The sequence below is a fragment of the Sinocyclocheilus rhinocerous genome, unplaced genomic scaffold (genome assembly GCF_001515625.1).
Source record: "Sinocyclocheilus rhinocerous isolate Xijiao unplaced genomic scaffold, SAMN03320098_v1.1 scaffold605, whole genome shotgun sequence".
In the NCBI taxonomy this organism is placed as follows: domain Eukaryota; kingdom Metazoa; phylum Chordata; class Actinopteri; order Cypriniformes; family Cyprinidae; genus Sinocyclocheilus; species Sinocyclocheilus rhinocerous.
This window is the reverse complement of record NW_015661612.1, coordinates 956871-971099: the sequence shown is the minus strand read 5'-3', so window position 1 is coordinate 971099 and position 14229 is coordinate 956871. Positions and strand designations below refer to the sequence as shown.

At 38.2% G+C, this 14229-nt stretch overlaps 1 protein-coding gene across 1 annotated transcript in view; it reads left to right on the top strand.

The window, feature by feature from the left end:
• The first annotated feature begins 2168 nt into the window (after positions 1–2168).
• Positions 2169–14229, top strand: part of LOC107726456 (sterile alpha motif domain-containing protein 5-like) — a 33193-nt gene continuing 21132 nt past the window's right edge. Inside the window, exon 1 of the mRNA XM_016536043.1 lies at positions 2169–3471. Within this exon, the coding sequence (XP_016391529.1) occupies positions 2968–3471 (504 nt within the window). The 5' untranslated portion in view covers positions 2169–2967. The remainder of the gene's footprint in view (positions 3472–14229) is intronic.

The window sequence follows — 14229 nt, the reverse complement described above, 5'->3', positions numbered from 1 at the left end:
TATATATGCTTTGAGGAGGACATACTTTGAGCTCATTGCACTCTGTTACTTGTCTTCATGTCTTTGTTTTCTGTTGTGGTCTGTTTGTTCATGCCATCATTGACACAACGGGTGATTTTTGAATGAAACATGAGTGAGCGTTTCCTTGAAATTCTTGCATGCAAGTATGGTTAATTAAAAGAAATGCCATACATTTGATTATGTGTGTTCGAAAATACATTTTTGGCCCCAACATGGCTGATACAATTCAAAACCAAAAATTATTTTCCAAGATGTTGGCTCATGTACTCACGAGATGATTCCAGGAAATATTTGATGTTCTAGGTTGCTATTTTGTCAGTCATTCGATAAAGTATCCAATCAGCCGTGTTGAACTGTAATGCTGTAAATGTCAATAATAAGTGTTCAAACTCCAGCAGAATTTGTTGATCACACCTTCAGTTCATTCATGTCTGTTTCAGAGAGGTTTCAGACTGACTCTTAATGTGAGCCCTTTGTAATCTTTAATGGCTAAGGAGGGGGAAAAAAAGCTTCTTGTTGCTTTCTTGGCTTTAATTTTATTTATTCATTTTGTAATGTTTCATGTTGACTTTAAGTGAATTGTTTTATTTGTCTCAGACAGAACATTCTTACCTGAAATATTACACTTTTAACATGCAGAAGAGCCTCATTCATTTTCTGTCCTGAATATAATGGTTATCAGTGGGTTGCAGTATTTTCTCATTGTAGCCAATTTCTTGTACAGTTTTATGCAAATTTCACATGGATGTTTATGACTATCTGCTGCCACAAACAATTTAGAATTTCTGTAGATAGATTACTGTGCAATGGAAAATAAAACGATTTAAAATTCTTTCCTTTGTTGTCTTGCTCATGGTTCTAGTACTTAAATAAATTTTTTGAAGTGTCCCATTTTATTAAACATATCAGAATTATTTTTTGGTATGCTTTGTATGTTTTATAAAGACTTTTGTTTAAGAAGAGCATATCCTTTGCCTGTGATTAGTTGGATGTTGCAGCCTGACCATACCCACTACAGTGATATCAATTATATGATTGTCAGAAAGACAAAGACCTTTGTGGCAATTAATAATGATTGTTACATCCTACTGATCTTTAAAGGGGAAAGAAATAAGGAAACTTGTTTGTCTCACTTTTGCTGAACGCACCGTTATTGATCATGGAAATGTGATCAGTATTGATATAGCATCTCAAAGCAGTGAGAAGATATGAAAAGGATGTTGTTATACTATAAAAGACCACAAGGAGGGGTAGTAATACAAGGAAAAATGTTTATCAAACTGCACTGAGGCACGACTCTGGTTTTAGTAAGGAGTTCATGATGAAGGCATTAAAAATCAGATCTAATTTGAAACAACACAATGAAAAACGTTTTAATAAAAAGCATACCCTAGGACATAAACATTTCTCAGTTTGAAGAAACACAATTATAACAGTACGCATTTTGTATTAACATATAGGGGTCAACTGAGGTTGATTGGGACACTTTTTGCAATTTAATTGACTGAGAGTGTCCCAACCAACCTGAATTCGCCTATCATTATAATATTATGAATATGAATGTTTTCTCCAATTGCCAACTGCAGTATTAAAACGGGTTATTTTAGTATAATTTATATAACCTACAATTATAATATTTACAGTTTTTATTTTTATGTTAGTTTATTCATTTTGTTATGTGCTTTTGTCATTTTTAATATTTATATTTACATTTATTTCTATTTCAGTTTTAGTAATTTTAGTTCTCCAACCTAAACTCATTTATTTCATTTATTACAGTTTACCGTTTTTACGTATACGTTTTTCTACTAATTTTATTTTTAATATGCTACTAGTAACAATCTTAATATGATGTGTACATTGGCGTTTTTTTCTAGTCCAAAATATATTTTTTTTCTAGCCCAATATAAATATATATATATTGCCCAATTTTAAGGCAGGGGGCACCATACGACTGTACCATAAAGTGAATACCGCGTACAAGCAGCGCTTCTAAATGAAATCCTCTTCCAGCAACAGAGAGGAGACCCGCGCTCCTGCGCAACACGCATAGCAGACAGCCAGACAGACAGACAGACAGCAGCCAGTGCCGTTACCTCAACACCACAGCTCGCGCGCACCTTTACCTTCTTCGGCTTTCGCAAAAATTAAAGTCACAAAGTTTTGGATTAAAACAATACGGAAATAAATTCTGCCTATCTGTTTTAAGAAGCGATATGCAAGGGTTTCATTTACCTCAAACTTTGACAAACTGACAGTTTTGACAGCGCGTGCCCAGATTCAAACCGTGTCTGCTCACCAACCGTCGCCTAGTTGAGGAAAACCAATCTTTTTGCGCCGCCAACGCGATTATGCTGCTCAGCAAATAGTGGCAAGAAGTCTGAAACCACATGTGCTCGTCTCCAAACCGGAGAGACGCGGTTTCATTTGTCTTCAGAGAGGAAAAGAGTTGGCATTAAGCCGTACTGACAGACACAAGGGAAGGACGGTCTCGTGAGAGCGCCGGAGAAGACCATTGGAAATCCACGCGGTGCGTACTATTCACGTTTATTCATGGCACTACTGCGCGAACAGTTGAAATAAACGGGGGAAATGTAGTCTTTGTGGATGGTTATCGGTATAGACACTTTTGACGCTAACTGTTGCCAGTGAATGACTCTTTAAACGCGGCGAAGGGGGGCGGTAGTTGTGGAGTGTACGGCAATGCCAAGTTGATGGGTCTCGACATTGTCAGTATTAATAAACGCTGAAGTGCCCAGCACCGTCTGTTTAACATTTATGGGTTCGTCGATATTTTCAAAATATTCCCTGCTATCAAAACATGGAGAGGAATGCTGTACGAAGATGACGTTTTGACTGGGATATTCCCGTAAACCGCAGGCGCACGCGCTGTCAGTCACCTGCTTATAAAGGTAAACGCACCTTTACGCTTAAACGCCGTTCAAAATGATGACTAACGGACCCAACATCGTCTACGAATGGCTGAAAACCCTTCAGCTGTATCAGTATGTCGAGGCTTTTGTGGATAACGGATACGACGACTTGGAAGTTTGCAAACAAATCGGAGACCCGGACTTGGATGCCATCGGGGTGTTCATTCCGCACCACCGCCAGCGGATTCACGATGCAGTGCAAAGGTTAAACGATCACGAAAAGGAGACGGCCACCGGGCTTTATTTCACCCTGGAGCCGATGCCTCCGGTCTCACCTATATACACGAGTCGCATGGCAGAGCAATATGAGCCTAGGCTGCGGGGCTCCAGGTCATGGACTGAGCCGAGCAGTGATAGAGCGGCGCGCAGCGTGGGGTACATGGGGGCGTCCAGGAATCTGACGCTGGGGAACCGCAAGGAGCTGGAAATCTACCCCAAACTGAAGCTGAAGATCATGATCAGGGATAAACTCATTAGGGACGGGATAAACCTTGCCAGGCAACCATACACTAATAAGGTGAGTAACTGTGTTTACTTTTTGTCCCGCGTCGGTATAAACCACGTGGCCTGCCCTTGAATCAGACATTTGGATTATAACAGCCTCTCTTCGAAACACAAGCTCAATATAGGGATAATACCTAGGAACCATGTGATTATAACAAGAGAGTAACAATATTTGGCCTTTTGGCTTGGATGCAGGGATATGGAGGTTTGATGACTGGAACAATGCCTTAATCTGGTTTCCAAATTATGATCCATAGCCTACTGATCGATTTTAGACGCACCCGACGTTTCTAATGGCTTTCTGGGATCAGTAGGTCAGCTAGAATTGATTGGCCTGTGCAGGAAATTCCCTCACACTGCATATATCCACCATTCAACATAGGATAATTTAAACCTGACCCCTCCTTTTTTTTCCTTCATTTTTTTGTTTGGGCACTGAGGCTGAAAGTTTAAGGTGGATGCAGAATGAAAGGGAGAACCTCAGAGAGGTTTGGGTGTGTGAATATTGCAACCCTGTATCATGTTTAGTATTCATTACACTTTTTTTTTATAGGGATTTAATGAGGGGGTTTTGTTTGAGGTAGTACTGGGATTTAGATGTACAACAACTTAATGCTCTCAGATGACCCCCGGCCTTTAAAGATCTCCTCTTTGGAAAAAAAGCATCTTTCTTGTGTTTTATAGTTCCTAGCAACTGGGTAGTAAAATGACAAAATAAATGTCCAGAAAACTGGACAGCTTATAGCAAAATGTGGTAGTTCTATATGTTGTTTCAGGGTTGGCAAGAAGCTGTTCCACGCATGATTGTTCTTTGCCTGATCCATTTATTGAAATGAATTGTTGGAGGTGTGCATTGTTTTTAGGATTGTTCAGATGGTTTGCTGTATTCAACCATCTGTACTTAGAAGTAGGGATGCACCGATACCACTTTTTCCAGTACTCGCCCGATACCGATACTTTTATTTTTGGTACTTGCCGATACCGAGTATCGATACCAATATTTTTATTGCATTTGTACATTTTTTAAATATTGGGTACAGAAACTTAACTCCATTCTGCTGTCTGTTGTTCTGTTGTTGGTGTTTCTTTGTCTGAATATGGAGCTTAACACATGCTGTGTGGTATCGGCGTTTGGTATCGGGGCATTTTAAGGAGTACGAGTACGAGTACAGGAGCTCGGTATCGGTATCGGTGCATCCCTACTTAGAAGTTACTGTATGCTTTGGTTCAATATCTTGAATTGGATTGGATCATGAATGTTGATGACAAATCAGTTATTATGAGGTCACAGAATCCATGGACATCCTGATTAGTCAAGACAAGAGAGTAATAACTATGACATCATATAGATACTTGAAGTCAGAACAGGTGAAATCTTACTGCCTTAAAGGGGTTTATTCACCCAAAAATGAAAATTCTGTCATTTACTCATCTACATGTAATTCCGAATCTGTATGACTTTCTTTCTTCTGTGGAACTAAAAAGAAGATATTTTGAATAATCCTGAGGTCCAGACAGCATTGAACCCCGTTGACTTTCATTGTATGGACAAAAATACTGAGACATTTTTCAACGTCTTTGTATTTCTCAGAAGGAGTACTAAAATGAGGTTTTATTTTTGGGTGATTCTGATGCCCATTTTTTCATTTAATGAACTGATCATTGATCTCTTTATGAATTGATCGGCAAAAGTCCACACCTTTAAATTAGTCTGCATTGTTCTCACCGGTAAATAAGAAGGAAAAAATAATAATGGCTTCATCTGACTTTGTTTACAAATCAATTAGCCTACAGCAAATGTCTTTAGCCTCTGGTTCTTCACATGTCACACCATGAACAAAATATTCATGATCAGATACCAGAATGGTTGAATAGTTTCCAATTAAGACAAATCAAAGTGCATCTGACTGCATCCTGCAGTACTACAAACAACGGCCCCACAAGTTACGCCTGCTACTACAACTTACGCCCCCTACAAAGAAACATCTCTTCAGACTGATGGTACCCTAAGCCCTCACAGTATTCCTTTGATTACACACTTTCGTGACATAATGCCACTTTGACTATCGGGTAGAAGTGTACATTTGAGGGCACATAGTGGCCACAAAGGGGGTGTTGGCGAGCACCCTTCTGAAACCTAAAATGATGAATGGGACACCCTATGGTGCCGTGGACTTAACAGACACATGCACACTCTGGCCATTGTAAGTCCACAAGTCTGCAAGTTCACATGAAGTGTCCCATTTGAGAAAGGGCCGCTGATGTTGTCATTAGTGCTAATCTTCTTCTTTCCTTTCTTCTTTACTTCCTCCTGTGTTTACTTTCCTTGCTTTTTATGCTTCACTATTGCCATCTAGTGATAAGATATGCTGATCGTATCCCATATGTAGATCACTATTTTAATTTTATTGAAGGGTGTAGGGTTAGGTTTGGGTATAGGGTTGGGGGAAGACTTTGAGAATTACTATACAATAAGTCTGCATTTGATTGTATAATTATTTTATGTTTCACTATTAGCTGTCATTTCATACTTCAAAAGATATATATATGCCGAACCGAAAAAAAAAAAACCGCAATACACCACCCACGATATGTAGCGCGGTATTCTTGGTATGAACCGAACCAATCTGAACCATTACACCCCTAATATATATATAAAATGCCTTACAAACATGTAATAAAATAAATGTACTTGAAAATATTGTTTTATGACATCCATTTGGCCTTTTTTGTCTTCACAGGAGACGGAAACAGACAGACATACTGTGGGAAACAGACAGACCCTTCTTGATAGTTTACCTGTCTAAAGAAACAGACTAAATTTAAGTCATTTTTCATGTGAATGTGGGTAACCAAACAGTTGCTGGTCCCCACTGACTTTGATAGTAGAAAAAAAAATACTAGTTTGGAAGTCACTAGGGGCCAGCAACTGTTTGGTTACCCACATTCTTCAAAATAACTTTTATGTTCAACAGAAGAAAGAAACTCATTCAGGTTTAAAACAACTTGAAAGTGAGCAAATGATGACAGAATTTTCATTTTTTGAAAGAGAAAAGAGAAAAATCACTCACTGCTCTTGACTGAAGAACTTTAATGCAGTTGCTTTAATAAGAATCAATGTATAATTTATACAGTGAAGTGTATATAGTGCTTTATTTTTATATTTGTTCATTCAGTTTCTTGAATGCTAGCAATAATCAAATACGGTTTTGATGATAATTCAATTTTAAACGATAATACTAACCGTCAGGGCATTTTATCGTGATTTATCGTGAAACCGGTAATCGTTCCATCCCTACTACTGCTAAATACACCTACTGTACCTGAAAAATAAAGCAGTGTTTGTTTTATTTGTATATTATGTGTATTTGTAACATGTATCTTTGTTCTTATTTTTTAATCACAAAGATAAAATAATGACAAAGATTTTTATCTTCGCCTACTTTGGCCTAAATATCTGCCATGCCATTCTTTTTTACTTTATATTTTGTTACCTTGTAAGGCTTTGTTTTTAAAATATGGAAATTACTTTGGCTGTACTGCTCAGACAACTTGCAAAATGGTAAAACTAACATGACAAAGAGTTGTGATAAAATCGTGATTTTCCTGAAAAAAAAAAATTTGATATGATATTTTTTGCCATATCGCCCACTCCTAGTTCCTTGTATGTGTCTGTTTACTTTGAAATGATAAGCTCACAGCATATGGTCCCTCAGGCAATCAGTGAACATATGCTTGGACAGAATTAACAGCACAGTTGTGTGGAGTGTTCAATTCATTGTTGATTTATGAGACAACAATATATTACAGTGTTAAATTAGGGAAGTAATTGTAATGTTTTCAGTTCCCATGTGATTTTGAGATGAGAAGCATGTAGTGCTGATGTTTCATGTCAAAGCTTCATTGCTATGGTAGATCTGTATACTGCTCCTGTGAGGTTTCAGTAGGCTAAATAAACTTAAACTGTGATGATGTATTTGTGTTACTCTCAAGATTGGATTTCGCCATAGGGTGGAACGCACATGTCTGATTTAAAGGGTTAGCTTGACGGCTTTTCAAGTTAATATCAACCTCATGAGTGTTTAGCCACTGTATATGGTCATTGTGAAGTGGATTGTGGAAAACTGTTGTAGATATTTTGTGTCTGAAATGCTTGTTGCAGTGCAAATGATTTACTTGTCCTTGAGGAAAAATCTTCTGTGGTTTGCTGAATGAAGATGTCTACTGCACACATACAAACACTGTAACTCTCTGCTAGCAGCTCTTAAGCTGGGCTCACACTACAGGAGTTTTAGGCCGAGAATCGGAGAAAAAAATCTTGAGGGCCTCGGTCGGTTCCGATGTTTGGCGCGGATTATTTGGTAATGTGAGGCGTTTGCTGGGGCACTGCCTCAAAAGAGTGTGGCTGTAAAATGACCAAAATGAGTATGATGAGAAAAAAATACATTGTAAAATCTATGGTAAACTATTAAGAAGTGCAAACCTGCAAATGTTATCTTAGGGAGCTATTTCTACCTGATCTAACCCTTTAATTTCATTTTATCCCTGTAACTTAATGTACGTAGGTTGATTAGTTTAATATATTTGGGTTGAATAAAATCAAATAAATTAGATGGTACCACATGAGAAATTGTACATAGGCCTATTCAATGAAGAAAAACACTTAAATGGACTTAAAGGGTTAGTTCACCCAAAAATGAAAAGTCTGTCATTAATTACTCACCCTTATGTCGTTTCAAACCCATAAGACCTTCATTCATCTTCGGAACACAAAGTAAGATATTTTTGATGGAATCTGAGAGGTGTCTGACCCTGCATAGACAGCAATACAACTTAAATGTTCCCAAGTCCAGAAATGTAGCAAGGAGATCTGTAAAATAATCCATGTGACATCAGTGGTTCATCCACAATTATACGAAACTACGCAAAAGAAAAAAAATAACGACTTTATTCAACAATTCGTCTCCTCCGCATCACCCTGGTGCCATTTTGGAGAATATCCGCTGGACGTAAACAGCGTATGCTGTTCTGTGTCAGCTGCGTCACACGGATACGCTGTTTCCGTTCAGATCAAATCACAACAACGTAGGAAATGGATCAATGCAGAACTTTTGTTTTTAGGCCACACACATATTGCAAGTTTCGGAAATGACATCCGCATATTTATGTGGCATTCACTCGTGATTGACATAGTGATAACTATAGCAATGGATGGAACCGGGCCTGGTTGATACGCTTGTATTGTATAACTATATACAAAAACAACTAAATATAAATGCACTAAATAAAATGATTTAATAAATGCATATTTACAATAAGCACTTAACTCAAATAAGTATTAAATAATAAAATAAAATAAATAACTAGACAAGGCTGACTATAATCAGCTTGCTTCCATTTAGAGGGATAAGCCTATTCTTCACCTGAATTAAAAAAGCGCTTCTGGTCTTCAATGATGCAAGAACAAAGTTTGAGCGTGCACACGCAATATCTGAGTGAGTGCAGAGCCAATTCATAAGAGAACACTTAAAAGCGCACATCCAGTTTTGTGTGAGAGCGAAGGAAAACCGCTTGCGAGTGGAGAGATTCGTGCTTGCGCAATTACATGGTTGCGCTATTGTGTTACATTACTGTAATGTAGTAAGCCGCCTATATTGACCATGCCAGGATCCGCCACTGCCAGATGCAGTGAGAAATTTAAATTTAATCAAATCAAGCCAATCACAAGATATCTAGTATGGGGGGCACCTGTGGTGGCCAACCTGATTTCTGTGGGGGCCGGTGCCACCCCTGGACACCATGTAGACCCGCCCCTGGACCTTGGCCACTACTGACCTAAGCTTGGCCACCCCACTCACAACTGCAGTTTTTGTCCCTCTTTTTGTACAAATATGTACAGGTGCTAAATGAGCTTCAGTAGAACAACAGTGAACTGCGGTCTGATGAAATGCTTTTAGTAAAACTTAGGGTGCTTTCACACCTGTCCTGTTGTTTCGGAACCTGGCGCGTTTCCCCCCTTAGCTCGGTTCGTTTGGCCATATGTGAACACTGCAATCGCGCTCGGATCCGCACCAAAACAATCGGTCCGAGATCGCCTGAACGAGGTGGTCTCGGCTCGATTGAAAACGAACTCTGGAGCGGTTCGGTTGTAGTGAGAAAGCAATCCGATCCAACGGACCAACGAACTAGGCTATATCACAATTTATTATGGGTAATTACGTAAGTTCCGTGAATTAGCTTTGTTGTTTTGGTAATACCTCAAAATGAGCACGTGAGCACGTCTTTGCCATTCAAAAATCAAAGCGCACTTTTTTTATTTTATAATGCCGTCTTATTGCTCTTCTTTGTAGGTGCATTTTAAAAATGTTTTCCCAATCAATCCTGGACTCCTGCTCAAAATGATAAATTATTATAACGACAGCTACAAAAAAACCCCCCAACAATAAGCCCGCAAAGCTGTTATCATTCCATCCTGACGGATGACATGCGTGACAGCTAAGTGAAATCCCGGAAAATAAACCCTGGAACTTTGACCAATGAGAGAACTGTTTACTCGCGCGTGACTTGTATTAACAAATTTGGTCTGTTTTGAAACTTTGCCGTGTGAAAGCGAACCGCACCAAGAATAAAAAGCAACATTGTAATAATTTTAATCCCTGTTTCGGAACAAAGCAAAGCAATCGATCTACAGGTGTGAAAGCACCCTTAGAAAAACAAACTTTCCTGTCCTGTCAGCCATTTTGCTGTGCTCACGGTGCTCTTCAACTCTACGCGAATATGCAGCGCACGCTCTCACTTCATAAATAAGAAGAAAACTATGAGCATACAAAGTTGTAGTTCTGCCGTCATTATGTCATGAAATTACCAAAATGTAAAAGCTTAAAATAACTCCTTTTACATTCTTGTATTTATGTGCTGTTGACTTCTGCCCTTTTTCACATTCTTGCACATGGGGATTTAAAAGAGAACAGTTTTTTTGTACAGAGTTCAATTTAGGTATGATAGAACTGTTACAATTAATTTATTTTGACAATTAAAGAATGTGTTAAACAATCACTGTTTACTTTTTCAGAGATCATTGATTATAATTCAGTGAAGGTTGACTAAACTTTGAACTTTGTAGTTATCTGCATGTTTCATCCATGAGTATTCATTGATGGAGAACAAGCTTTTTGTGGTGTTGAGAACCAGAACCAAGCTGACTGAGCAATAAAGCTGTAGTGAGCCCCTTTATTAAAATGCTTGGAGGTGAGGAATTATACTTTATTTGATCTAATTCACAACTATCTCAATTACAATTAAGTACAAATTAATTGTATTCAGTTGTGTTTTAGGGACTAAAACAGTAAAGGAATTTATAGTCAAACACATTTTTTTATTGAAATAATGAAGATTTCTGTGCCACCCCAGACTGGATGCTGGCCCCTTCCTGGCCACCCCTATGAAAACATCCTGGCTCCGCCACTGCCTGAGGCACTCCCTCTGGCATGATAATAATATCTTGTAGTATGGGATGCGCCACGATTTTCAAATCTTGTAGTGTGTGCATGTTTAAGATTTGAGGTAAGAAAATCTGTGAAGATTCTCCTTATGCGTGTGCTGCAACCAGGTTTCATAAGGTTAGGATTTTTAAACTCCTGTAGTGTGAACCTGGCATTAATATATCTTTTGACAGGCTGTGGAATGTCGTCTCCTCACACGCCAGACCATAATCCTTTTCATGCCATCACAAATGACCTTAGGGGAGCAATAAATACCCATAATGCTTTCCTTCACTATAGAAGAGGTTTATTTATTTAATGATGTTTAATGATGTTAATACACACAGACACAAAAAAATGTTTATCATTATTTTGTTTAAAAAGAAGGTTATTCTTTTTAAGGTTAAGGTTATTCTATTGTAAAAATCACAATCACACATCACTGACTATTATTTTGAATGTCCTTGTAAAAAGTTATTTTCCATCCACATCTCAAAAAAACAGCACTCTTGTCATTTAGAGACCCTCCCTGTTTCTTTGTGTTTTCTGCAGAAGCATCACGCCCATTCAAAGCGCGCTAACTAGATTTTAGATGCAATCATTTTATTTATTTATTTTTTAAATAGTGACATTTTTCACAGGGGATTTGCCTTAAACTAAAAATTCTATCTACCACATATGTTGCTCAAAACTCTTAATGTTTTTTTTTCCTTCATTCTGAAACAAAAATGTTAAAGCTACTCTTTTTCCATAAAAAATGAGTTAATTGGGAATTCTAATCATGACTGTCATGTTATGATGTAAATTTCAATTTCAGAAGGGTGCCTACGAACATACAAGGTTCTACAGTGCGACCATTTCAGTCACATTTGCGACTGAAAACTACTGCGTGCAACTATGAAAAAATATTTAGGAGCACCAGTGTGACTGACCCGATCAGCATATTTGTGTTTGCGATCAGGGGAGTGTCTAAGGTTTCTACTTACAACGTGTTTTTGCAGCGTTGAGTAATGTATCACAGTAACAGACATATCTGTTGATTCTTTGAAAGCAATATTATTCAGAATCCACTCACTGCTCAAAACACCGTAGTTTTGTTCAGTGCTGAGTTATGCAAGCTCACGAATCCTCTCATTATAACAAAGTGTGGACAATATTTAAATAAGAGAGTCATTGTGCAGTGTGCTTCGTTGATTATAATGGAACTTTGTGAGATCGCGATGAACTAAGATGAGTAACAGCTTTTAATGATTGAGTTTGCAAATGTGATACTGATTTAATACAACAGCTCAATAAACAAGAAGTTAATATTAAGTGACTTACATTACCTGACTATAACACTGTTGCCTGATTTTGCTCTATTTCATCAACGAAAACAGTTTCAGTCACAGCTGAGCCGCTGTGTGTCTCCAAGCAAACACAGCTGTGTTTCGTTTAAGGAACGTGCGTTTTTAACGAATCTAGTGAGTCAATGATTCAATTACACATTCATAAAGACAGTCAATTGCTTCATTCCTGAATGAATCAGCCGTTCGAACGAATCATTTGAATGAATGATTCAGTGATAAAATCAGTGACTTTTGGTTTCATTTTTAAAGTATAATTTCAGATATTTAAATCATTTAATATTTCTATATATAAAATTTTACATTTAAAACATTAATCTCAACGTGAATTTATTAATTTAATTGCACTCATGCCACTTCTGAGCCCAATTAAACGTCAGAAAATACACCTACAAGCCACTTTTGTGTTCTTCTGTGCCACCTCTGTAGTACAAATTAATTTAGTTAATACTGATTTCATATGATTGGTAACTTATTCATCTTATTCTACTTGTTCTTACTACTTGTTCTTATTCTATTGTTTTAATTAGAAATTTTAAAAAGCTTAAATACATTTGAGTTTGACATAAAAAATGACATTCAAATATCACCTTGTAATGGGAATGCTAATTTTTGATCAGAACTTTGATTATTGATCAGAAGGTGCTCCTGAATTTTTTGACTGTGTTCCTAATTTTGTAAATTAGGAGAAGAGTAAATGTAGTGTGTCATGCCTTTGTAGCTACTAAGTGCACTTTTGCCAGTTCTGCACTGACGAGGGCTCCACTGAGCCACTACCTATGTGGAACTATATATGACCTAAGTAGTTACTGTATATCGGCATGAAATTAAAATTCACACTACCAATTTTATAAATGCATATTATTGAGAATTGGTCATGTTTTATTGCCACTAGCGCACCTCAAAAAATGAGATGGATGGAGAGCCTGTTTTCCTCCAGAGAGTAGGGGTGCTCCGATTGATCAGCTACCGATCACTATCAGCCAATAATCACGTTGAGATGATTGATCGGTGTTCTCTAAAAGGCCGATCTCAAAAAAACGATCTCAAGCTGATGACGCTGCCGTAAGAGGTTTGGCATGACATGCAGCGGCACCGTCTCCGTCTCTGTCCGGCGCGGGTGAAATAATTATAATGCTGAAGGTGAGGTAATAACTTGTAAAGTAATATGAAAACCTTGTGTGAGATGTAATTTCACAAATAGCGTGAGTGAATCACAGCGCGCTCACTCTTGCTTTCTCTCTCAAAATACGCAAATGGCTTAAAATCACCACACATCGCATCTGTCCATAAGCGAGCTGCACGCTGCACAGTTGACACAGGAATTGTCACTTGCACAGTCGAGGCAGTGTCACATCATCACTAAAGTTTACAAATTGCATTTCTTTGCGCGCTCTCTCTCTTTCTCTCTCAAAATACACAAATGGCCTCAAATCACCACATCACGTCTGTCTATCAGCGAGCTGCACGCTGCACAGTTGACACAGGAATTGTCACTTGCACAGTCGAGGCAGTGTCACATCATCACTAAAGTTTACAAATTGCATTTCTTTTTAATTCTTGCCAGTGTTTAACCATTCAGCGCTCGCGCGCTCTCCTGGAGACCGTACGCTCATGCACACTCACAGTGCACACACATAACGCCAGGTTCACATTACTCTGTTTGCAGTGCATACTTGGTGAATATTTTTTCCGCGCTCATGTTTACCGATTAAATAGTTCACTGCACACGGTTGCGGTCTGGCAGTGCGTTCCAGTAGCAGTGTGTCTGCAGCAGTGCAGCGATCGTTTCCACACTGAGTCTATTGCTGCGCTGCAAGCGCTGAATTAAAGTAACAGCGCATTGTTTGCAGTAAATATGAACATGGATTGACACAAAAATGTAGTAATTACACCATAAATGCCTATTATTAAAGTCTACTGTGTTTCACAGTCAACACATAT